Source organism: Neofelis nebulosa, chromosome 1, assembly GCF_028018385.1.
Source record: "Neofelis nebulosa isolate mNeoNeb1 chromosome 1, mNeoNeb1.pri, whole genome shotgun sequence".
Classification (NCBI taxonomy): Eukaryota; Metazoa; Chordata; class Mammalia; order Carnivora; family Felidae; genus Neofelis; species Neofelis nebulosa.
Genome location: NC_080782.1, coordinates 47205485 through 47232200, shown reverse-complemented (window position 1 = coordinate 47232200; position 26716 = coordinate 47205485). Strand labels below are relative to the sequence as shown.

Here is a 26716-nt window from a genome sequence, read left to right as displayed (position 1 = left end):
GCTGCTTCGTAACTCGATCACCGAAGAGCTGCCAGGATGGGCGGTGCAGTGACAGCCAGCAGCCGCTTAGGTAGGGGCTGAAGGCAAGAGAGGGAAAGCCTGAGCTGTGACCTCCGCGGAGCTGGGAATCGGCCCGTTGCGCAGGTGAGTGGGACCTGCTGGGGAGGGCAGCGGTTTGCCAGGGTCAGGACGCATCGGAGTTCACTTAAAGGCAAAGAATGTTCTGGTCACCTCTGCTGCCTCCCTGGCCTCTCCACTTACCCTACAGGTGAGGTTTGCCTCCGACCAATGTCCTGGGACGTTTTCTTAGTGCGGAGTCCCTACAAGCCTCCCGCTAAGGTATGCATCCTCTGCCTTTGTACCATTCACCTCCTCAGTGGTCTTGTTTTTCTAGCAATTGACAGGCCTGTCAGATTGGACTGGGTTTGGCTTCACAACCAGGTGAATAAAGGAGAAGCTCTCAAGTCAGAACTTGAAAGGGCAAAAATCCAGCGGGAAGTCTGCCATCAAATTGCTTCTCACACAGCTCCCACAACTGCCATCAAATTGCTTCTCGAACCTGCCAGGATCACCTGGAAGGCACGCAGCCCGTTTTAAATGTCTTAAAACTGTAAAGCGCCAAGAAATGTGTGTGAGCTGGGAGTGGGCAGCCACGCCAACGTCAACGCTGTCTTGTTGCAACGTCCTAAGTAAGGATTTATCAACAGCTTCACAATTACTAGCAGCTAGGCAGTACCTCTGGAAGGATTCTCCCAAGCTCACTGGGTGAGAGGGTGCAGCCAGTGTGTGTAGATGGGGGTGGTGTTCAGGGTGCTCACACAGGCCCTCTGGGGCTTCAGGCAAGCAAGACAGGATATAGACTGTGGTTTGCTTCAGTTTTATGTGCAATTCCAACTAGATTTCTCTGGTTGCAATAGCAAGATTCAATTTGGTTTGGTAAAACAGGAATGCTCCAAGCATCAGCCTCTGGCCTTAGAAAAGGAAATGTTGGGGTGCCTGAGTGCCTCAGTCAGTTAAGTGTCCAACTCTTGATTTTGGCTCAGGTCATGATCTCACAGCTCCTGAGTTCCCCACTCCTCACTGACAGTGTGGAGCCTGCTTGGGATTTTCTTTCTCTCTCTCTGCCCCTTCCCCAAGTGCTCTCTCTCTCTCTCTCTCTCAATAAATAAGCTTAAAAAAATTTTTTTTTTTAAGAAAGGAAAGGCCTTAGGACAAGGACAAGGAAAAGGGGCCGATGTATTTAATAGCAAATGTTAGACACCTTACGAGGGCAAAAAACAATGCTTTTTATTCAATTCCCCTTCTTTCATTTATTCAACAAATACTTCCTGAGTATCTGTTTGGTGCTGCAGATCTCACAGTAAACAAAGGCAAGCTCATTGTCACAGGCACGCAATCAAGTGGGAACAGTTCGCTCAAGGGGTGCAAGTCCCCTGCAGCAAGCAAAAGCAGTGAGAGGAACACTTGTAGAATAATCCAGATTCACGGTCTTTTTGGCTCGGAGCTTAACCTTTTCCTTCAGGCATTTCATCTTCTTGAATGCATGTCTTTTCATCTGGAAAATCCTCACTTGCATACAGACATTGCTCTTAGCAGCTCCCTAGAATCTTCCTCACCAGAGGCTTTAAGCTGTGTAAGTACATTTCTGGTCAGTGTCCTCAGTCCTGGAGGCAGACTGCTCAGCTTTTCCCAAGAATACGAACAGCCCCGCTGAAGTAATGGGCTAGTTCTAGTCCTGTCCGTAGCCCTCTCCCAGTGTCATTTCCCACTCACACAGGAGAATCTGTGTTATTCCAGACACACATGCAGTGTCCGGCAAAGTCTCAGGAAGCCTGGATTTTTCCAGAAACTGTGTGGAGTTTGAAACAAGCCAGTTCTGCTACAGAGGCCTATCTTCTTGGCTTACAAAATAGAAGGGGTAGATTAGGTGATCAATGAGGTCTTGTTTCTTTTTTTCTCCTCTAAAAGTAAATAATTCTAACAATTTCACAAGATGTCTACAAACGAACGGTGCACAGTCCTATAAAGATGCTGTATCTTATACCAGAAAATGGGAGCACTCATCAACCATGCAGAATATTCAGGGACCTAGAATCTGAGAGAAAATCTGAAAGAATCAGGCAGCAGATAAAACTTAAACAATCTCTGCCTTTCCCATTCTTCTGCTCAGATTCTCGGAGGTCATGAACATCAGCTGTAGCGTCACTGTTATCACTTTCCTAGGCTGGAGATTCTGCAGTAAGAAGCTTGCCTAGTCAGAATCATCTTATTTTCAAAAGAACCATACTTTAAGAGTATCTAATTTGGATAATCTCACAATATATATCAAATTCCCTTTAAAGCGAAATCAATTCATTGTTCTAAAGTAGAAGGATAGTGAATTAAATATGTAATCATTGTGGTTGATTTTGTTTGCCAGAATTTCTAACTTGAGCACGACCATTGGCAAGCAACGTTAAGGAATGTCTTTGGTTGAAGACACATCGGCCAAACATGTTTGGGGTCTCTCCTAGAACCTTTCTGACAGACTGTGTCCGCTTAAAACTGGAAACATGTCTGCTAGCATGTAGAGAGACACAGAAGACAAGCTGCTTTGGCATAAAATAGTCAACAGAATGTGGGGTTGTGTAGCGTAGAAGGGTCAACCACCTAGACAAGTATCTTGGGAGATAGCATGTGGGCATAGTAGCCTAGCCAAAGAACAAATGGCCTGCTGGGAAATGTTTCATTGCTTCTAGTGAAATCAGAGGTCAACAGTTAAATGCTGTGATTCCTGCAGCCAAAAAGGGCTTTCCCACCATCAGAAGGTAAGCAGTCACCTTTCCTTTGGCCAGAAGGTTTACCTGGAGCAGAGGGTTCCCAGGTCCCGCTTATATATCAGCCCCTAATCACTCAGGCCAGCCACACTCAGTTTCCTTAACATGGATACATTGGGCGTCAGCACTCTGCCTTTTGGAATCAAGCAGGGCTGCCTCCTCCCAGGGTCAAGGTCTCACTGAACAGTCACCCTAGGCTCTCTTAGTTTTTGTTTTTAATTTTAATATCTGGTTCTGTTTATTTATACTTTATACCCAGTCTCCATCTCAAAGGAATTTGAGATAGCTTCCAATAAGGGATATATACAACAGAATGGTTGCAAATAAGTAAAAACTGATTAGAAACCACCAGGCATTCAATAAATACCTTTCATACTGTTTTGCATTGTGATCTGTAGAGAAAAGAACCAGCTGCTTTATTGCCTTTGCTTTGCTTTGGGATCATGTAAAGCTGTTAGCAAAAAAAAAAGAAAGAAAGAAAGAAAGAAAAAAGAAAAAGAAAAGAAAAGAAAAAAGAAAGAGGCAGAGACAGAGAAAGAAGAAGAAACAGGGCACTAGTTCTTAATCATAGTCACCTTTAATAATCTAACGATGGGGCGCCTGGGTGGCGCAGTCGGTTAAGCGTCCGACTTCAGCCAGGTCACGATCTCGCGGTCCGTGAGTTCGAGCCCCGCGTCGGGCTCTGGGCTGATGGCTCGGAGCCTGGAGCCTGTTTCCGATTCTGTGTCTCCCTCTCTCTCTGCCCCTCCCCTGTTCATGCTCTGTCTCTCTCTGTCCCAAAAATAAATAAAAAACGTTGAAAAAAAAAATTAAAAAAAAAAAAAATAATCTAACGAAAGCTATGAATCTTTCTCTCCTGAAAAATGCACACGGAAAAATTGGCGTACACTTTCAGGGGAAACAAAGCCTTCTCAAAGCCTTTCAGAAATTGAAATTAATCTGATTTAGAGAAGTGGAGAGCTAATTACAGGGAGAGCTAATTACCCTACAAAGCTTCAATGCAATGTTTCCTACGAATGCAATTGAATTTATTTAAAACTTTCGGACAGTTCTGTAATTTTCTGAATAGGTAAAATATAACTTGTGGCACAGAATTCAAAAGGCACGTAGCAAACAGATACCCTTCCTCCTCCCCTGTCCCCCTAGCCGCCCAGTTCACCTCACCAGAAGCCACGATTGTAACCGGTTTCTTAGATATTCTTCCAGCAATAGTCTAATATTCTGTGTATTATTCTGTGCTTGCATTAACAGCGCACACACACACACACACACACGCATGCATATGTTCCACACATCGTTTACTGGCTACAAATGTTTCACTACTGGACGTTCTATATAGTTTATTTCACCAATCACTACTGATGGATATTTAACTTGTTTCTAATCTTTAGCCATTATAAACTGTCACACGGAACATCTTTGTACATACATCATTTTTATACAGGATTATATGATAGAAAAAAAATATCCCAAAGTGTAATTGAATATTAAATTTAACTCTGAGCTTACTGGCAGTCAAAGCAAAAAGGCAGGGATCAGGGAACCAAAATGGATTGCCTAAAATTTGTTTGCATTTTACAAAAAAAACTTACCATCGCTTTCAAAGAGGAAAACTGTACATTAATGTCTTTGTAGGAATTTATCATCTGTATCCTCATACGAAGTATGTTGCTTCTTTCGGAGAACTAAATAATGGAGTAGGGAATATTTCCAATGGCAGTTTTGATATCCATGCGGTAGATTCATACATCTATCTTGATTTTTTTAAGTTTTTATTTAAATTCCAGTTAATTAATATACAGTGTAACATTAGTGTCAGGTGTACTATATAGTGATTCAAAACATCCATGTGCTCATCACAAGTGCCCTCCTCAGTCCCCATCATCTATCTCCCCCATCTCCTGCCCATCTCCCCTCTGGCAACCAGCAGTTTGTTCTCTATAGTTAAGAGTCTGTTTCTTGGTTTGCTCCCCCCCCTCTTTTTTTTCCCCTTTTGCTCACTTGTTTTGTTTTTTAAATTCCACATATAGGTGAAAATATGTGCTATTTGTCCTTTTCTGACTTATTTCACTTAGCATAAAATTCTCTAGCTCCATCCATGTTATTGTAAATGGCAAGATTTCATTCTTTTTTATGGCTGAATAATATTCCAGCGTGTGTGTGTGTGTGTGTGTGTGTGTGAGAGAGAGAGAGAGACAGAGCGTGAGTGGGGGAGGGGCAGAGAGAGAGGGAGACAGGGAATCCGAAGCAGGCTCCAGGCTCTGAGCTGTCAGCACAGAGCCCAATGCGGGGCTTGAATTCACCAATCGTGAGATCATGACCCGAGCCAAAGTCGGACACTTAACTGACTGAGCCACCCAGGCACCTCTCACACCTTCTTTATCCATTCATCAATCAACAGATACTTGGCCTGTTTCTATAATTTAGCTATTGTAAATAATGCTGCTATAAACATAGGGGTGCATGTATCCCTTTGAATTAGTGTTTTTGTATTCTTTGGGTAAATACCTAGTAGTACAATTGGTGAATCATAGGGTAGTTCTATTTTTAACTTTTTGAGGAACCTCCATACTGTTTTCTACAATGGCTGCACCAGTTTGTGTTTCCACCAACAACACGTGAGGGTTCCCCTTTCACCACATCCTCGCCAACACCTGTTGTTTCTTGTGTTATTGATTTTAGCCATTCTGAGAGGTGTGAGGTGCTATCTCATTGTAGTTTTGATTTGCACTTCCCTGATGATCAGTGATGTTGAGGATCTTTTCATGTGTCTGTTGGCCGCCTGTATGCCTTTGGAGAAGTGTCTGCTGATGTCTTCTGCCCGTTTTTAATTGGATCATTAATTTTTTGGCTACTGAGTTTTAGAAGTTCTTTATATTTTTTGGATACTAACCCTTTATCAGACATGTCAGTTGCAAATATCTTCTCCCATTCCATACATTGCCTTTTAGTTTGGTTGTTTGCTTCACTGTGCAAAAGCTTTTTATTTTGATGTAGTCCCAGTAATTATTTTTGTGTTTGTTTCCCTGGCCTCAGGAGACCTATCTAGAAAAAAGTTGCTGTAGCCAATGTCTGAGAAATTACTTTCTTCAAGGAAAGCAAAGGCAGTAATCTCATGGTTTCAGGTCTCACACTTAGGTCTTTAATCCATTTTAAGCTTATGTGTGTGTATGGTGAAAGAGAACGGTTTGGTTTCATTCTTCTGCATGTTGCTGTCCAGTTTTCCCAACACCATTTGTTGGAGAGACAGTCTTTTTCCCACTGCATATTCTTTCCTGCTTTGTTGAAGATTAATTACCCACGTATAACTGTGGGTTCATTTCTGAGTTTTCTATTCTGTTCCATTGATCTTTGTGTCTATTTTTGTGACATTTATCTTGATTTTCTTTTTAAGTATGATCTGACTAAAACCCAGCATTCCTTGGATAAGCTAAAATGAAATATAAGAGGAAAAGATTCAGTTTTGAGGTTGGAGACCATATGTCTAAGAGTACAGAGAAAACCTTGGCATTGTCCTCCTCTTAAGATTTCTTAGGTGTGTCAGATCTCCTGATCTACTCACTTAGTTCAGGTCCAGACCTCTAGCCCAGTACTTTCCATATGGACTTTGGAATGATGGGTTTATGTATCTAAACTGAAAGTTTCTCATTTATCTTTACATGTCCAGGGTTCCTTGCACAAAATAAATTCTTCATAAAAATTCCTGAAAGGAATGGATGAGCTTCTACAGATCAAATTAGCTTTGCAAGCTCTTGGAAAAGATAATGGTGAGACTCTTACTTGTAAGCAAAGTTCCCCTGGTATGTTAGTTTTGAAAGCTTAACAGACAAACCCCAGTCCCTCCATTTCTTTCCCCAAAGGGATGGTTATCTCAACAGGGTCAATGGAACCTTTCCCATTTTGTCACAAGAACTGAAGAGGGAAATTCATGGTGATAGGAAGGTTCTACCTGTCTGCAAACGGTTTGCAGACATTTAGATCCCCAAGTCTTTCTCAGCTTGAGGTGCTTCCTTTGACATTTGGTTCCTTATCATTAAGACACTTGACAGGCTTAGCCCCAAAATGGTATTAGCACCACTTTCTTCCTCGTGCTAAGAGATCTGTGCTTTTCAGAACTCCAGGCAGCAAACTGCCAGATTAAAAATAACCCTGGATCGTCAAAGAATCTTATCACTGGGCAGAGGGTGGCTTCTTGGAATGGGCCCTTATCCACATTGAGGATGTGGAGCGAACTCGGAATCAGGCCAACAGGAATTGCACAGGACAAGTGAGAAAACTTGTTATTGAAGGGAGAGGTCAACGGAATCCTTCTTTTTTTTTCTCAGTTAATTAACATACAATGTAGTCTTGGCTTCAGGTGTAGAACATATGTATATATGTATGTATATATACATATATATGTATATATGTATGTATGTATATATATATATGTGTATACATGTATACATGTGTATACATATACTTCTTTTTTTTTTATTTTATTTTTTTTTTTAAATTTTTTTTTTCAACGTTTTTTATTTATTTTTGGGACAGAGAGAGACAGAGCATGAACGGGGGAGGGGCAGAGAGAGAGGGAGACACAGAATCGGAAACAGGCTCCAGGCTCCGAGCCATCAGCCCAGAGCCTGACGCGGGGCTCGAACTCACGGAGTGCGAGATCGTGACCTGGCTGAAGTCAGACGCTTAACCGACTGCGCCACCCAGGCGCCCCTGCATGTGTATACATATACTTCTTAATCCATTCATCAGTTGATGGACATTTGGGCTCTCTCCATAATTTGGCTATTGGGGGTTTTTTTAGCGTTTGTTTATTTTTGAGAGAGAGAGCCAGACAGAATGTGAGCGGGGGAGGGGCAGATAGAGAGGGAGACACCGAATCCGAAGCAGGCTCCAGGTTCTGAGCTGTCAGCACAGAGCCCGACTCGGGGCTCTAACTCTCAACCACGAGATCATGACCTGAGCCGAAGTCAGACGCTCATCCAACTGAGCCACCCAGGCGCCGCACTCTGGTGCCTTTTGTTATGTTAGAGGCTGTCTCACTGACTGGGTATCCAATGCCCCAGTTTTTCTCCTCGACAGACCTTTCCTCGGAACTAATTGCATCCCTGCTGCGTAACATCATCTCCTGAAGATGGCAAGCGGCTTACATTTCACCTCCTTCTGCTGTCCTAACTCCTTAACCCCCTAAAGGCACTTCATAGGTCACTGTTCTCTCCTCCCTTCTCCAGCCTAAGTAATCTATAAGAAGTGTGAGTCAAAGGGAAGCAGTATTTCCTAAGGACATAGCTGGTAAACGTGCATCCAGAATAATAAAACTGAGTACAATCAAACACAAAAGAATAAAATATCCTTAAAGATATTGGAAGCCGGGCTCTGATCCTGGCTGTGCCTTCTACAAACTCTGGGAAGTCACCTGGCCTCCTTTATCTAGGTTTCTTCACCCTCGTCACATGGCAGAACCAGATGATCTGTAATGCTCTTATTTATGTATGTATTATGTATGTATGTACGTATGCAGTAATCTCTACGCCCAACATGGGGCTCCAACTCACAGCCCTGAGATCAAGAGTTGCGAGCTCTACTGACTGAGCCAGCCAGGTGCCCTGTAATGCTCTTCAGCTAGAAATAGTTATGACAAATACAGTCATAGTTATGACAGTATTTGGCAGGGACCATAATCAGTGTTGGTGAGGACATAAACAAATTAGAGCCCTCATACGTTGCTGTTGGAAATGTAAAGTGGTGCAACCACTTTATAGTCCCAAAAAGGTTAAATGTAGTCACCAGATGATCCAGCAATTCTTCCCCTAGGTACATATCTGGGAGATATAAAAACATACATCCATGCAATAGCTTGTCCTTGAATGTTTATAGCAGCATTATTCGTAATAGCCACGAAGTGGCAACAGCCCAAATGTCCATCAACAGATGATTGGGTAAACAAAATACGATCTCTCCATGTAATAGAATGTTACTTGGCAATAAAAAAAAAAAAAAATGAAATACTGATACATGCTACCACCTGGATGGACCTTGAAAACATGCCAAGTAAAAGAAGTCGGTCACAAAGGGCCACATAGTGTATGATTCCATTTATAGAAAAATGCCCAGGATAGGCAAGTCCATAGAGATAGAAAGTGGATTAATGGTTGCCTAGGGCTGGGGTGGGGGTGGAAGGAGAGAGGGACTGGAGATTGATGACTGAAGGGTGCAGGGTTTTTCTGTGGGCTATGAAAATGTTCTAACATCAGTCCTGGTGGTGAATGCCCCACTCTGTGAATATATACTAAAAGCCACATGAATGTACACTTTCAATGGGTAAATTGTATGGTATGTGAGTTACATATCAATAAAGACATTTTTTATTTTGAGTATAGTTGACACACAGAGAACAAATACAGTTTCAAAGTCCCGTCAGCCTCACTAGCAGCTCATGCGATCAAACTTTTGGTTTGTTGCGCTGCCGATGGGTGAGAAATAATCTCTCGTAGTTTCAGTTCACCCTTCTCTTATCATAGGGGAGGTTCAGCATCTGTTCAATTCAAAGTCCATTTATATTGACTTCTTTTTATCATCTACTAAATTCCCATATATATGTGTATACACATATGTAGATTTAGGTCTGTTTCTGGACTTTCTAACCTGTTATATATGTCTGCCTACTGATAGGTTAGCACCACATTTGTCATTATTAAAGCTTTACAATAAAACAGGTGGTGAGACACTCAACAAAGTCAAGCTGGCTGGCAACTTAGGCCAAGTGCAATCCCCAGCCACCCCCGACTGCCAAATCCAGTCACTGTCCAGGCTGCCACGTTCCCAGAGAAGTCATGGCATTGTTTCACATATGGAGAAACGCTTTAAGTTCATCACAAAAACACTTCATCAGAATGCCAAGATAATACTGGAAAAGGCCAAGATTAGGAAATGCATTCAGAAGGGCACACAGTAGTTGCAAGAACACATACCAAAGACGCAAGCCATCAGGAAAACCAAGCAATTTCTTGAGAATAAAGGCTAATGTTGATGCCATGGCTGCCTGAGACCAAACTGTAGTGACCATGAGCAAAGGCAAGTCTGTGGCAGGTGCAGTTGGATCACGGCTGCCATGCTGGGGAGTATGAACGTGGACAAAAGATTTCTGTCCGGAAGGATCTTAGATATTTTGAGAAAGAATGAGAGAGAGAGAGAGAGAGAGAGAGAGAGAGAGATCACTCACATTCACATAACTTTTATTCCAGTATATTGTTATAACTTTTATCATTGTTGTTGTTGATCTCTTCCTGTGCTGAACTTGTAAATAAAGCTTTATCACAGGTATGCATGTATAGGAAAAAACATAGTATATAAAGAGTTCAGTACCACCGCGGGGCCTTGCTCAGAGCAGGACCCAATGGATGGTGCTTACTTAGTTGATTAAACATGAGTTGAATTTCATCATGTTGGTGATATCTCCCCCAGTTGGTAGACTTAGGGAAGTACTGTCCTGCAGTAGTCAAAACTTCCAGCTTCAGTTTTCTGCCAAGAAGAGGGAATGGGAGTAGGAGTGAGTGAGAAGACGTTTTCCGGGGCCAGCCTGTGCCCCATACACCTCAGGTGATTGCTGCCAGTTTTTATCTCACTCTCCTACCATTATCCTGACCAACTCACAGCACATGGCATACCTAGCCAGGGCTGGCAGCAAAGTCCCTCAGAAGAATCACCTCGGGAACAAGTCTAAAATGCAGGTGCCCAGGCTCCACACTAAGAGACCCTGCTTTAGAGTGTAGCCAGGAAATCTGGGTTTCAGCAAACCTCTGATGACTCGGACATAGGAGTTCCTGAGATACATCTAGGGAAACACTGGCCCAGTGAACCAGACCCTCTGCTCGATTCATCCACGCTACATATGCTAAGCACCTACTCAGCGAAGGCCCATGGAAAGCTACACAGAGAGCCTGTTCTCATGGCGCTTACAGCTTCCCAGCAGAAATCACATGAGTGGGATACCCTGTTCTTATTCCCATTTCACAGCTAAGGAAACTGAGGCCCAGAGAGGACATCTTGACCACGATCATAAAACTAGTAAGTGATAGACACATCTCTGACATGACCTTGAGGAAGGTATCAGATTTCAAGACTGGCTGCCTTAACAATTCCTATATATAAATACACAGTTGGTTTCTGGTCTGAATGCTCCTGGCAAACCTAGTGTCCTGGAGACGTTGAATCATTATTACAGTTTGCAAAATGCTTCAATTTTCGTCGGCATTAAAACTGCAGCCCACGTGTGTGGTAACCTGACTTCCGGAGGTTGTGTAAGCTGTCCCAGCCAGCCAGGCAGAGTCCTGGCTTCAGTCCTGGCTCCTTGGGGCTGTGGGCCATTGGCAGTTAGGATACTGTGGAGATGTGGAGGAAAGATCTATTCTGAGTGAGACAGGGTTGTGCTGAGGCTGGGAGTAAAACTATGCAAAAGAAGGATTAGTCACAGCCCATCTCTTGGAAAGCTAGTTCCATGCAGATCGAGTCCCCCATTGCCTGCTCTCTGTGATTCATGTTACCTATGCCCACACCAACTCAGTCTCCAGAGGTGGAGCCCAGACAGAGGTTCTATAACTCCCCAGGTGACTTTTAATGAGTACCCAGCATTAAAAATCACGTCTGGTGGGGCACCCGGGTGGCTCAGTCACTTAAGCTTCCGACTCTTGATTTCGGCTCAGGCCACGATCTCATGGTTCGTGGGAGGAAGCCCCATGTTGGGCTCTGCACTGACAGTGTGGGGCCTGATTGGGATTCTCTTTCTCTCTCTCTCTCTCTCTCTCTCAAAATAAATAAATAAACTTAATTTTCTTTTTTTAAATCAGGGCTAGCCATTCACCTTGACTTTCTTCATTCTGTACTTGCTTGGTTGCACGTGAACATGACATCATAACTCACGGGGTGCTTTCTTATTCCAGATGAAGGGAGAAGCCGGAAGTATGCGACAGGGGAAGCCCAAACAGGTAAATGCCAGCACCACCCCTGCTTCCCCAAGCTGGGGAGAACGCAGCCCGTGACTCTTTCCATATCTGCAGGTGCTGCGTATCTGAGGTCTCCCCCAAGGTTTAGGGGTAGCTGACACATTGGTGGTGGTGGTGCTCATTTCAGTAGCTGAGCAGAAACCCTTGGACTTCAGGCTGCCATGTAACCATAGCCCCTTTGCCTGTGAGAGGGAGCAGGACCTCATGAGAGTGGCCCAAAAGCCAGCTAGCTGTGCTCCCATTCCCTCTTGGCCCCTAAGAATGTCCCGTGCCTCAGGCCTTTGAAACCACCCCTTTCTGTAACTGCTCCAGAGATAGGAGAGGCCCACTGGGGGCTAGAAAGTGGGACTGGGAAGCGGCTCTCGACCCCAGCTAACTTCTGCACTTTACAGAGCCCTTTGGGCTGTTTCTATTCTGTTCCCTTGGGCTGCCATAGAGAGAGAAAACACCACAACTACTGAAAAAAAAAATGGCTAAGCCTATCATGAAGTTAAGGTTTTATTTTTTTTAATATGAAATTTATTGGCAAATTGGTTTCCATACAACACCCAGTGCTCATCCTAACAGGTGCCCTCCTTAATGCCCATCACCCACCCCATCAACACTCAGTTTATTCTCAGTTTTTAAGAGTCTCTTATGGTTTGGCTCCCTCCCTCTCTAACTTTTTTTTCCCTTCCCCTCCCCCATGGTCTTCTGTTAAGTTTCTCAGAATCCACATAAGAGTGAAAACATATGGTATCTGTCTTTCTCCGACTGACTTATTTCATTTAGCATAATACCCTCCAGTTCCATCCACGTTGTTGCAAATGGCAGAATTTCATTCTTTCTCGTTGCCAAGTAGTATTCCATTGTGTATATAAACCACAATTTCTTTGTCCATTCGTCAGTTGATGGATATTTAGGCTCTTTCCATAATTTGGCTATTGTTGAAAGTGCTGCTGTAAACATTGGGGTATAAGTGCCCCTATGCATCAGCATTCCTGTATCCCTTAGTAAATTCATAGCAATGCTGTTGCTGGGTCATAGGGTAGATCTATTTTTAATTTTTTGAGGAACCTCCACACTGTTTTCCAGAGCAGCTGCACCAGTTTGCATTCCCACCCAAAATTTTTTTAATGTTTATTTATCTTTTGAGAGAGACAGGGACAGAGTGGGAGTGGGGAAGGGACAGAGAGAGAAGGACACACAGAATCTGAAGCAGGCTCCAGGGTCTGAGCTGTCAGTGCAGAGCCTGACGCGGGGCTCGAACCCACGAACTGTGAGATCATGACCTGAGCCAGTCGGATGCTAAATTGACTGAGCCACCCAGGTGACCCTAAAATTGAGGTTTTTAATTTCATTTAGCTTGATCTGATTACACTGAAATGAAAAATTCCTAGTGAATCCGGAAAAGTTCATGAAAAGGATCCTCTGAATACTAAAAAAGGAATAAAGGCAAAGTCCAAGTTAAATGTCTGGCAAGCTTGAGGGCGACCTTTCAGTGGCCTATTTAAAAGAACAAGTTCCTCTGATTGGTCCTGCCCATCAAGCCCTCTAGGAGAGAGGGAAAAGTTCACTTCCAGAGTTCAAGACCCTGAGGACCACCAGCGCTTCAAAAACTTTTCACCAGCCATGGAAAATGATTTACTTCTTCTTGGTCTTCCGATCGGAAGTGGGATGGGGTACGCTGTGAATAATAATCCAGTGCAGGTTCAGATTGCTGTGAATGGGTCAGTCAAAACAAGCTGCTCCTTCAGATCTCCAAAGTCTGGATTAAAATGTAGTGTCCCTATGGGATTGGCTTCCCCCAACAGCACCCCCCTGACCCTGTGTACGTGGTACACGTCACAAACTGCAGATAAGTTTCAGGCACATACCTGTAGGCCACCATCCAGTTCTGTCCCATGAAATTTAACCAGACTCCATCTAGGCTTAGATCTAGAATAGAACATGTAAAGGACGTTTGTAATTTCTGTCCATGGTACAATGGAAATTGGTGACACACCTGACAGCCAGTATTTTTCCCTCTCCAAATCTGGCACCTTGTTTGGCCATCGAGCTTGCAATGATCTGTCTCTGCTTTAGACTTTTGGAGGAGCATAGGTAAGGGACCAGTGATTGCCAAGGGTCTGTTCTTTGCCCCTAGAACTTCTCATTATCCTGTCCCACTGGCATCCCAGGCTAATCTCACCAGAAACAGAGGCCTTATTAAAAGTCAAAACAGGGGCGCCTGGGTGGCACAGTCGGTTAAGCGTCCGACTTCAGCCAGGTCAAGATCTCGCGGTCCGTGAGTTCAAGCCCCGCGTCAGGCTCTGGGCTGATGGCTCGGAGCCTGGAGCCTGTTTCCGATTCTGTGTCTCCCTCTCTCTCTGCCCCTCCCCCGTTCATGCTCTGTCTCTCTCTGTCCCAAAAATAAAATAAAAAACGTTAAAAAAAAAAAAGTCAAAACATGTGTTCGTTCTTTTCTTCACAAGCAAGAGGGTGATGGGGATGGGGAAAGAGGCCTGGCCCATGAACACAGTGAAGTCCCTATGCCCTCATCACAGACTGCAGATCTTTCTGTGATGGCTGACTCAGCCTTGCCTGCCTACTGGAATTAGTTAGGGAGCTTTCAGAAACATAGAAGCCCAGGTCTCACCCTGGAGACTCTTAGGAAATCAGCTTGCAGAGGAATCCGGTCATTGGGATTTTTTAAAAGCTCTCGGGTGATTCCACCGGATAAGTGATGCGCATTTCTGTTCCACAGAAGGACTGGTGATGAAAGCCTACCACTGCGGGAGGCTCACCTGACCCTCTCGGGGTGACAAAACTGTTCGCTAGTTTCTCTGGGGTCAGATTTGTTCTCTTCCCTCCCCCAACCTTAAGTTGTTATTTTTATAAACACACCCAAATACAGCCTGAGAGCTCTTGCTCAGGAAGAACCTCCCGTATAGTCTGGGAAAAGGTCAGCCGATGCACCACGCTGATGTGGTGGAGATCCTGATCCCACATCATTCCTGCCAGGACTGGGTAGCAGCTCACTACTGTGGGCTGTGACTTCTGCCGGGATGGTAGGAGGCTTGCTGGGGCCTCACACTTTTCTTGTCCTCCTCTAGGAGGAACGCATCTGGGGCTCCATGAAGAGGACGGCTTTCATCCTGGGCTCTGGCCTTCTCTTGCTTGTGGCCTTCTCGAACTCAGTCTCAGGGTAAGTCTACACAACCAGCTTTAATTCCGGAGCTGGGGGCAGGGTGCTGCTGGTCTGGAGGCAGAGCATGGAGTAAGGAGCTTCACCCAGAAACCTGAATGATTTTTCTCCCAAGGCAACTTCAGAGATTTTGGGATGCTTCTGGCTGTTTTCAGCAAGCCCAGTGGGAGAGGCTCCTGTCTACATTCGAAGGGAAGGAGTGGATCCTCTACATTATAGGTGAGGTTCCCAGACCACCAGTGCTTAGGGCTTGGGTACATGATTATAGCTTAATTCTTTTTCTGTTGTTTTCTTCTCTATTTTGAGATTTCTCAGCTCTTTATTCCAAGGAATGAAAGACTTACAATTTAAGACAGTGTTAATCCCAAAGAGTGCTAAATTTGTGGGCAATCTGTAATGGATGCCTAAGGACATCTAAGAAAAGAACTTGAGATCTCCCCCTCCCAAAATAGAAAAATAAAAAAAGAAGTGATTTGTGTAAAACTGAATGCATGTTTAGAGTAATAATCCTGCTTCTGGATGTCAGGTCCACAGCACAGAGAGCTGCTCTATATCCTGTGAGACTATGTCCTTGTATCTAGTGAAATCTAGCTCTCGGGGCTTGACAGCATGTGGTCACTTAATCAATATTTACCGGCAGTGTGAATGGCGGTCAACAAGCCAAAGAAAAGGTATCATTTCAACATAGATATTTATAACAGCATTGTCTGCGATAGTGAATGTCCTCAATGACGCATTCATTCACTCAAATAATATTTATTACTGTTAGTCTGTGCCAAACTTATATGGAGGATATAGAGGTATTTAAGATGAAATGTTTCCCTCATTTCAAAAGCTATGTCATAGTCCAGAAGGGGAGATTTAAAAAAGTGCCAGTTGTCACAAAGCAAAAGTACAAATAAAACGTCCCTGACAATTTTTTTCCAGCTGGAAGAACTCTGAAAACAGGCTAAACATTAACTATGACAGGTTCAATGCAATCTTATGCAGTCATTGAAAAGAACAATGCAGATTGCAAACGTACATGGGGAAAGTGGTGGTGAAACATTTGATATATTTCTGTTGCAGTGATAGGAAAACTACCTTTCACCCCAATGATACGCAAATACCAGGGAGGTTAAGTATTTGCAATTTTAAGTGTTACAACTGGAAGAAAGTTCAAGATCTTCTCTTGTTGGGGCTTTTATTCCATATCCCTCAAGGAGCTTTTGGATTCGCAAGCAGGCAGCCACCCTGATGGATGGCCCACTAGGCAACTACCGACCTAACATTTTTTTTCCAAAATAAGAAAGCTTGTTATTTCTGAGAATAAAAGTAAATACATGTTCAGTGTTAAAAATAAAAATCAGACAATTCATATAAGCATGAAGAAAATGAAACTCACCCAATCCCATACCCAAGAAATAACCAGTTAATATATATAAGTATAAATGTCTTACATATTGGATATATGGTTGAACTTTTAAGACACCATTTTTTTTTTCATTGAATAGATTGTGGACATCTTTCCATGTCAGTTAGTACAGACCAACTTATTATCTTAAGCTGCCTCATCTAATCCATTGTATAGAGATACTCTTCTATTTAGTCCATTCCCTATAAATGGACATTCAGGCTCCTTAAGTGTTCTACTACGATTTTTTTTAAATTTTTTTTTAAGGTTTTTTATTTATTTTTGAGACAGAGAGAGACAGAGCATGAACGGGGGAGGGGCAGAGAGAGAGGGAGACACAGAACCGGAAGCAGGCTCCAGGCTCCGAGCCATCAGCCCAGAGCCCGACGCAGGGCTCAAACTCATGGACCGCGAGATCGTGACCTGAGCTGAAGTCAGACGCTTAACCGACTGGGCCACCCAGGCGCCCCACGATTTTTTTTTTTTAATGCGGTAAAGGATGTGTGTATGGATATATGTGTGTCCTTTTTTCTTTTTTCCGTCTCTGTTATACTTGCTTTTTTTTTTTTTTAATACCTCCTGATACTGTCAAACTGCTCTCCAAGACATTGTGTTAATCATATTTCCCCACAGTGCTGGCCAAATATTTCTCAGATCCCACCTGCCACAGGCACTGGGTTTCTGGTGGCAGCAAGAAGGGTACTGGAGGAGTGGTACAGAGGCATAGAGTTAAGTAAAATGTCCTTGCCCCTTGGGACATTTAGAAGGAAGAGGCAAACCATGGGGAGCATTAATAGCACAAGAGTTAGGTAACATTGTACTGTCACTCCAATAACTGCCAACAGGGGGGACAAAGTGCTTGTTTGTTCACAGTTGGATATCAGAGATACTTGGAATGACTTTGCCAGGAAAGTGGGATGTGGATCCAAAAAAAAACCCGTATCTAAATTTTAAATCTTGATCAGCATTTTTGAAAGTATCCTGTAGAACATCAGTGCTGTGGGATGTGAATAGGTGGGGTGGCCATACAATTTATCATCCAAATAGGGACGTCTGTGAGAGTAAATGAGGCACTGTTAACAATTATGCTAGACTGCTAGATGTAAACTGAAACTATCCTGGGCAGACAGGGATGCATGGCCACCCTATTCTTAGGTGGCCTGAGAAAACAAAAGTTCTAGGGTAAAAAAAGACTGGGAAAGGCTGAGTTTAACAAAGTCAAATAGGTTTCTCCACTGAAGGGATTTTTAGAGCCGTTGGCACGTTAGTCTGGACCATGGCTCTCCAAGAGACTTAGGTATGAACGCTGTTTAATCAAGGAGGGCCTTGAGAGATGAGTTTTCCACTTTGGGAAATGCAGACTGGATTCCTGAAGTCCCACTGCTCGGTTAATAGGGATTAGGTTCCCAACTGACTCCTGGTCCAGTGGCTCATTGGGAACTGAATCATACCAGGAGCTCCCTCTGTTTCTACCTTCCTTCAAATTCATAAAGGGTTCAGTGGGCACAGACTGCCAAATGTCAACCTAAATTTATTTGTAGTTTATTTATTTATTATTGTATTATATAGGTTATACATGTATTATAAATTTTATTTATATTTAACAAATTTTTGTATTTTTTTTTTTTTGTCTTCAACTACCTAGAAGGTTGTTGTCCCCATTTTACAACTAAGACAATAGAGACACTCCTTAAGTGACCTGGCTGAGTTCCCCCAGGTAGTTGGTCACCCCAGGACTAAAGGTAGGCCCTATGGCCCAGAGCTTCAAGACCTCCCTGGTCAGGGACTATCTACAGTGCAGCCTTCGTCACCATCAAGCTCGTGTTCGGTTAATACATGTGCTGTGAGAACCTTAATTGTTCTGATTGTTGCCTTCTACTTCCCAACCTTAGCTACCATCCTAATACCTGCTCTGCTTTTCTGGAGCTTCAACGGGCTTCTGCTGGTGGCTGACACAGCCAGAAAACCGAACTTCATTTCCCGCTACCGAATTCAAGTTGGCCAGAATGAACCAGTAAGTGTTGCTGTGGCTTCTCTTGGTCAAAGCACAGAAAGCAAGAGCTGAAGCCACACTGAAAATTCTCACTGCAGGGATGCTTGGATGGCTCAGTCGGTTAAGGGTATGACTCTTGGTTTCGGCTCAGGTCATGATCTCGCGGTTCATGGGTTCGAACCCCACATCGGGCTCTGTGCTGACCGTGCATGGCACCTGCTCGGGGTTCTCTCTGTCCCTCTCTCTCTGCCCTTCCCGCTTCTCTTTCTCTCTCAAAATAAATAAATAAACTTAAAAAAAATTCTCATTGCAGGCCCAGGAGAGAGCATGGCCACTGTGAGCCAAGTTATTGTGCACAAGGCTTCCCCAGCTGAGAAGCTTAGAGAGAGGAAGTAATCTGCCCCACTTCTCAGAGCCAGCCAGGCAGGACGAATGTTCCAGTCTCCTGATTCCCAGCCCCAGCTCTGTGCCTGCCTGCACTGCTCCCACAGCACTGCCGTCAGCATTTTGGGAACCAAAATGATGGGGTCAGCTTGGCACTGGGCTGAGTGCAGAGGTGTTAGGCAGCCCCCCACCTCGGCCACCCGAAGCAGGGATGGTGGTGGCTGGAGGCTGAAAGCACGGATGACAGCTGTCATGAGTGAGGGACACAGCTGCTGAGACAGTGGCTAGCCCACTGTGAACAGAGGGTTCTGAATGTGTGGGCAGTGGCTGGATTTTAAGCAGGTCCTTCTCCCCAGGCATTTAACTGCTGGTGCGTAGCAGATCCACAGTGAACAAGGCCTGGACTCTGCTTATGAGGAACCCCTGGCCCGGGAAGGGAGAGAAGGCCAGTACACACATCTTTGACTTACACACCACGGGAAATGAGCCCCACTGTGCCCGGAGCCCAGTCACCCCCTTGGTGCTTTGACAACCTCCAAGAGCCTTTTCTTGTGCGGTGGGGAGCTGATTCTGAAACCCCGGGTTCTTTGTCCAGTTTCCACCCAAAACACATTCTGGCTCCTTTCCCGGAGAAGACAATTATCTTTTAATTAGCTGTCCAGGTGCCTGGGTGGCTCATCTCAGCATTCAGGGCATTCTGCCCCAGCCCAGCACTCCAGAAAGCAGAAAAATAGTGCCCCGGACCCAGGCTTTCGGAATAGCCCCTTCCTGAACCAGGGCTGCTGGCTGGGCTTACAACCCCCCTCACTGGACACAATAGCTGCCAGCCAGCCGGGGGCCTCCCCCGGAACCAGCGTGGCAGGCATGGACCGGAGCCTATCAAAGCCAGTGCTTGGCTGTCGAGAGCCCTTCATCTGTCAGACCATGGCGGTCTCCTTGCCAGGCACCATTGGCTACAGGCTTAGGTCTTCAAGGCCAAGTACTGTAATAGCCTTCATGGGTCAGATGATCAAACAGGCTCTGAGGTGGGACATGGGTAGACGATTTACGCTCAAGCTCTCTGACCCAACTCGTACTCTTAACCACCAGGCCACATCAGCTGTCAAGAGTATTACCTACCATGACGACATTCATTGTGACCGTCTACAGTGATCGGAGAGGCACACAGGGAAGGGCGGGTTGCATTTTGCAGAAGCCGAGGCGCAGAAAGGTGCAGTGACTAGCTCAAGGTCAGAGCGTCACTAGGAAGCAGAGCTGGGGTGTCGTCTCACCGGACTAGGTCCGGTGCTCCCACCTCAGGCGCACAGCTCCCCGCCCCTGCTTGCTCTCTACTCTCCTGGATGGCCAGTTCGAAGCTCCTCCTCCCTCCTCACATCCCCGACTTCCTACTTCTCTAAGTAAACAGGGGCAAGCCGAAGAGAGATCCCACAGACTTCCCCACTCCAACTCCGCCTTCCACCTGATACAACAGGTGCACTCTCTTTGCTTCCGTTGCTAACCCCTTCCTCCCCTCTCCGAGTGCTACGCCCTATTGCCTCTTGTTTACCTCAGGAAATTTCTCCTTTCTCTTCCCTTTCCCCCTCCCTCTCCTAGGCTTTTTCCCTCTGGATTATTAAACATGCTGTAATTTTTCCCATCTTAAGATCCAACCAAAGCAAACTCCCTTGCCCCCATCCTCCAGACTCAATACCACTCCTATTTCTGCTCTCCTCGGCAACCAGCCTCTTTGAAAGAGTTGTCTGTATAGTTTCCAGTTCCTCTCCATCCGCTTTCCTCCCCCCCCGCCACCCCCGACATTTTGTAATCATGAAAAAAACTGGAGGCATAGACACAGAAGTTGAAAAAGCAGTACAATGATCACTCATTTACACACCACCTAGCTCCACCAATTCTAAATATTTTACAGGATTTGCTTTATCTCTATGTAAAAATATATAGCTATGTATGCATCTATACTTTTTAGCTTAACCACCTGAAAGTAAGTTCCAGACATTACAAAACTTCACCCTAAATCCTTCAGCCTGTATCTCCTAAATAGCCACAAACCTTTATCATCTTGCGTCTTCTTTGAACCTCCTCTGGTGGGGCCTTCCCCACCACGGCACTGTTTCGCCTAAATAGCTCTCAGCAGGTGGGCTTATCTCATCAGAACTAGTGGGCCTGTTATATCCTTATTATATCTTCTCATACCTGGCTTTTCCGGCCCTTCTGGTTCCTCTTCTCCCTGCCCCTCCCCACCCCAGCCTCCTACTGCTGAGTGTCCCAGGGCTCGGGCCTTGCTCCCTGTCTCTGTCTTCATACCCTCACTTATCTGTTCCAGCGTCATGACTTTAAATACAATCTATATGCTGACAGCTCACACATTTCTGTCTCTAGCCCGGAACTCTCTTCTGAATTCCAGGCTCAAGTTGCCAAATGCCTCTTTGACATCTCTACGCGGATGTCTAACGGACATCTCCAGTCCAACATGTCCCCAGGAGAATTTCTGATCAACCCCTCAAAGACTGCTACCCACATCCTCCCCAGTCTGAGTTCATGGCAATGCCTCAATTTCTAGTTGGTCCTCAACTACTTTCTCTCCCTCATACTCCACATCCAATCTGTCAGGAACCACGTTGGCTCTATTTCCAAAATAGTTCCGGAATCCAACCACTTCTCACTACCTCCACTGCCACCACCCTGGTCTGAGCCATCACTGTCTTCTGTCAGTATTACCGCAATTGTCATTGGTCTCCCTGTGTCTATTCTTGCTCCTTTACAGTCTGTTCCCAATACAGCAGCCAGAGGATTCCTGTAAGAGCTTGTCACTTGTCTTCTCACAGTGACCGCCTCCCCCTCCCCATTTCCCTTGGAGTAAAAATCAAAGTTTCCCAATGACCTACAAGGCCCTATCTGCTCTGGCTCCTCCCCACCATTTTGGCCTCACCTCCTACTTCTCCCCACCTCACTCACTTGCTCCTCCCCAGACAAGTATACCTGCAATGTCCCTGAGAGCCTTTTCACCAGCTGTTCCCTTGGCCTGAAGACTCTCTTCCCCAGGTATCTGTTTCCCTCACCTCCCTCATCTCTTTGTTCAAACTTCACCATCTCCACAAAGCTTACCCTGACCATTCTATTTAAAATTACTGGTGCCAGGAATATAAACTCAATGAAGAAAGCAATCTTTGTTTTGGCTCAGAAGTATCGGTCAAATAAATGAAGGAGCAAACAGATGTGACACACTCCTCTTGGTCGAGGTTTCCAGAAGAGGTATACGGCTTCGTCTAATGGTGCTCTCAAACCAGGCTGGCCAGACCTGGTTTCACCATGGGATGGAACTGAAAGCGTAGAGAGTGGATTCCAGCCAGTCAATATATGCAGTGCCTGCAAAAGTTAGAGGAAGAGGAAGCCTGAAGACTGAGGATCACTCTGAACCCAGCTTTACCTTGCAGCTGGAACCCCTCCAGCTCACAAAGAGAACTCAGGGAGAAATCCCTTATGACCAATCTGACATTAGCTCCTCAGGACCTGAGAAGTGACCTGTGGTCATGGGGCTATTCCTGGGAGCCCCAGTGCTCTGAAGAAGGGAAGGGTCAGGGGGTTACTGATTCTTGCACAAATGCTTCACTCTGGGCCTTGTCTAGGGGGCTGGGCCACATAAGGAGGCAGAGGACCTTGATCTCTGCATTCTGATCAAGACTTCCTGAATGAGGAGGGGCTTAGAGGCTGAATAAGGATATCAACCTGAGAGCTGACAGCCTTCTCCAAGCACCCTAGAGGCGCCCTAAGGTGCCTGTCAGGAATAGGTGGGGCCTGGCCAGAGAAATGCGGAGAACAGCGGTGACAGTTGCAAGGAGGAGAATGCAGGCTCAGGCCTAGGAGACGGCTACCGGGAAGGGAGTTTCCAAAGGCAGGCGTGTTGCCAGATGGTTCCACCTCAGGCCTTGGCAGCAGTCAGGGGCTGCCAGCTATGGCCAAACATCATGCCTAGCATCCACCCTGAGTGAGGGCCTCCTGTGAGCGGGTCACAGTACAGCCTACTTTCTAGAAGGGAAAGACCTACTTCTCACACTCTTGTCCATCTCCCTCCTTCCTTCCCTGATGCAGGTGGACACCATGAAACTACGCCAGTCTATGCGCACAATTCTCTTCAACCAGTGCATGATATCTGTCCCCATGGTGATCTTCCTCTATCCCATCATCAAGGTGCGGGGAGACCCCTACCGCCGAGAGCTACCCACCTTCCACTGGTTCCTTCTGGAGCTGGCTATCTTCACTCTGATTAACGAAGTCCTATTCTACTACTCACACCGGTGAGTGGGGCCCTGCCGGAGCACAGCTGGCTTCTCCCTCTCCTAGGGCTCACTTTTAAGGGAGGAAATGGAGGCCTCAGAATTGTAGATGTAGGACCACCACCACCGGGCCTCAAAAGCTTCTTATTAGTTAACATGGAGACATCTCTTTATGCCACAACTGACAAGTTGCAACAAGTGAGAAATGTCCAGAAGAGAGCCTTCTGCATTCATGTGTGCAGCAGGGCACTTTCATTTCCTTTTTGAATCCTTTGTGGGCATCATCCCCACCATGGCTGATGCAACTGAGGTAGGGAGAGGCAAAGTAATCCAAATGATGCAGCATAAGAGGTGGGGGTAGAGCTCGAAGGCAGGTCTGAGTGCCAGTCCAATGTGTTTGCAACTTTGCTCGATAGGTAGAACTCCTAGTTCCTACCTTTGGTTTCTCATGGCCTGGTGGGAAAGGGAAAAGGGAGATTGGCAGATTATTAACTTAACTATTTTCCCAGGCTCCTTCACCACCCAACATTGTACAAGAAAATCCATAAGAAACACCATGAGTGGACAGCTCCCATTGGCGTGATCTCTTTCTACACCCACCCTATCGAGCATGTGGTCAGTAGAGCTCCGCTCTCCCCAGAAGCAAAGGGCAGAGGGCCCCAACCCCCCACCCTAAGGTCTCCTGCAGAGAATTAGACATTGGCCCTTTCTCTCTTCTTTCCATTCAGCAGCTACCATTTATTGTTGGCCTGGCCTATGGTAGGCTATGTGAGATGCCCAACATAACTTATCTCAGACAGTTAATTACTTGTCCCAAAGTTATAAAGCTAAATGACGCGGGCAAATCAAGGTTCTGCAACTCTTTCAGCTTCTCCAGATCTGAGTCAAGGAAGTCTTGACTGGGGCAAAGTAGGCACCCTGGGTGACACCCTGGGGCAAAGTAGACACACAACTGGTCCCCTCCATCTCTCTTGGGTCCACCTTCAAACAGCCCTACCCTTACAGGCCTCCAGCATGTTGCCAGTGGTACTGGGTCCCATCCTAATGGGCTCCCACTTGTCCTCCATCGCCGTGTGGTTTTCCTTGGCCCTCATCTGCGCCACTGTTTCCCACTGTGGCTACCACCTACCTTTCCTGCCTTCACCTGAATTCCATGACTACCACCATCTCAGGTAAGGCCTCCTTCCCCACTGTGGGTCCCTGGGCAATAGCCTTCACCTTCACCCCTGAGGCTTCTAGTAGAGACCCTGATGTCTCAGTTTAAACGTGCCATTGTTAGGTGCGGCTGGGTGGCTCAGTCAGTTAAGCGTCTGACTCTTGATCTCAGCTCAGCTCTTGATCTCAGGATTGTGGGTTCATACCCCGTGTTGGGCTCCATTGGGGTTGGGGGGAATGTGCTGGTGCTAGTGAAGGGAGAGGTCTGGAGGTTGGGAAAATAATGACCATGCTGGACCTAGACCTCCTTGCTCTTTTCCTTCTGACACCGGGTTTTCCAGCAGCTTTGTGTTTTTAACCTCTATTTAGGTCCTGGACCCTTTGAATATCAAACGTAAGCTACAGACACTGTCACAACAATGCATGTATGCATAAGAATCCTGTATGCAGTTCAAGGAGACTTGCATGCTCTCTGAAAGCCTCCAGACTTTTTCAAGTGTGGTCAACAAACCTCCAGCACCATAATCACCTGAGATACTTTGATAAAATGCAGGTTCTCGGGTTCCACTCCAAATATGCTGAATCAAAGTGTGTGTGTGTGTGTGTGTGTGTGTGTGTGTGTGTCAGGGGGGAGGACTTGGAAATCTGCATTTTAGTGAGTGTTCCAGGGGATTCTGATGGAGGTGGTCCCTGAACCTACCTGGACAAGCCAAGCTCTGCCACAGGTTGACTTGAGTATTGGACTCACATAGAGAGCTTTTCAAAGGCAGATCATAGATTTTCAGTCCAGAGCGGCCCCAGGATGTGTGCAACTCCCTGGAATATTCCGATGTAGGTGGTCAGCATGGTTGGGAACGGTTGTGGGGTAGGGGGGCCTAGAAGTGTGTGAGGCTGACGCAAATGAAAAGAAAGTCAGCGCACCGACCTCCAGCACCTTCCTCTCTCCAACAGGTTGAACCAGTGCTACGGGGTGCTGGGGGTGCTGGACCACCTCCATGGGACTGACACCATGTTTAAGCAGACCAAGGCCTACGAGAGACACAGATTCCTGCTGGGCTTCACTCCACTGTCTGAGAGCATCCTGGATCCCCCGAAGAAGATGGATTGAGAGAGGGCCCAAGTGCCACCTTGGCTGTCCCCCTCAGTGGACTGCTAAGGTGGCCCAAGGCGTGCTGATTGTATCTAACTCGCTCCTTCAGCCATGCAGTTTCTTTCTGTCTTATTTTACAGGTTTATTTATTTTTGAGAGAGAGAGAGAGAGAGAGAGCGCGCGCATGAGCAGGGGAGGGGCACAGAGGGGGACAGAGGATCCGAAGTGGGCTCTGTGCTGACAGCAGTGAGCCCCACGTGGGGCTTGAACTCATGAAAGGTGAGATCATGACTTGAGCTGAAGTTGGATGCTCAACTGACTGAGCCGCCCAGGTGCCCCAGCCATGCATTTTCTAATGACAGCATCACTGTGGCAAGGGGAAGCACAGCTTCCCGGAAAGGTAGGGCCAAGGATGGGGCCAGGGCTCCCCCAACAGCCTCTGTTGTCCCTCAACAGGACCAGGAATTGGCTTAAGGGGGAGAAACAAGAAACAGCTCCCCAGAATGGAGGCCAGTGAGAAGGAAGAAACCACCTTACTAGGGCTCCGGGCAAGTCCCCCGTGGTCCTTTGCTGTGGAAAGGGAGAGGTGAGACCCCGGGTGACTTTTTTATGGCCTAGGCAAGACACAAAGAATGCAAAGGTGGCAGTAAGACTGGAAGCCACTCCCAACTCCAGAGAGAGCTCCTTCTGGTGCCAGGGGGTGAGAGAACCAGAAGGTATTGCTTTGCCCCTTCCTGCACCAAAAAGCTTTTCTTATACCCTACTCTGGCCAGGGCCAGGACACCCCCATTGCCAACACACACACACACACACACACACACACACACACACACTGAGTCAGCCAACAAAGGCCCCATTTCAACTCTGCTCCACTACAGACATCATCCCTCTATGAAAAGAATGCCAGAAAGAGCCCCTCCCTGGATTAAAACTGAGATACCAAAGAGGTGCAGACCAGACCCTGACACCTACCTTCAGCCATATGCGGAAACCAAAGGCTAAACCCTGTTGATCTAAGCTGGGGGCCCTTTTATCCACTGAGGGAAGGGTCAGAGTTCCTGACCTTTGGGGACACCCACCTGAGGCCCCCTTATTAGCCTCCCTGAAGTAGGACCAAAGAGGCTGAAACCCTCTTCCTCCAGTGAGAAGGCAAGAAAAACATGGCTGAGGGGCGCCTGGGTGGCTCAGTTGGTTAGGTGTCTGACTTCAGCTCAGTTCATGATCTCACGGCTTGTGGGTTTGAGCCCTGCATCAGATTCTGTGTCTCCCTCTCTCTCTGCCCCTCCCCTGCTCGTGCTGTCTCTCTCCTCTCTCTCAAAAATAAACATTAAAAAAAAAAAGAAAAACATGGCTGAAAAAGGGCAGAACCCTCTTCCCCACCCCGCCGCCCAAATGATTAACCAGTTGTCTCAACACCATTTATTTCAAATGAAACTTACCTGAAACAAA

At 46.1% G+C, this 26716-nt stretch overlaps 1 protein-coding gene across 1 annotated transcript; it reads left to right on the top strand.

Annotated features, from left to right (window-relative positions):
- The first annotated feature begins 31 nt into the window (after positions 1-31).
- On the top strand, positions 32-26613 carry FAXDC2 (fatty acid hydroxylase domain containing 2). The gene is made up of 9 exons (XM_058721093.1): positions 32-144; positions 11753-11797; positions 14890-14981; positions 15097-15200; positions 18267-18388; positions 22838-23043; positions 23532-23637; positions 24028-24194; positions 25129-26613. Exons 2-9 carry the CDS (start codon positions 11753-11755, stop codon positions 25283-25285), a joined length of 999 nt encoding a protein of 332 aa, XP_058577076.1. The 5' UTR covers positions 32-144; the 3' UTR covers positions 25286-26613.
- Positions 26614-26716: the final 103 nt, after the last annotated feature.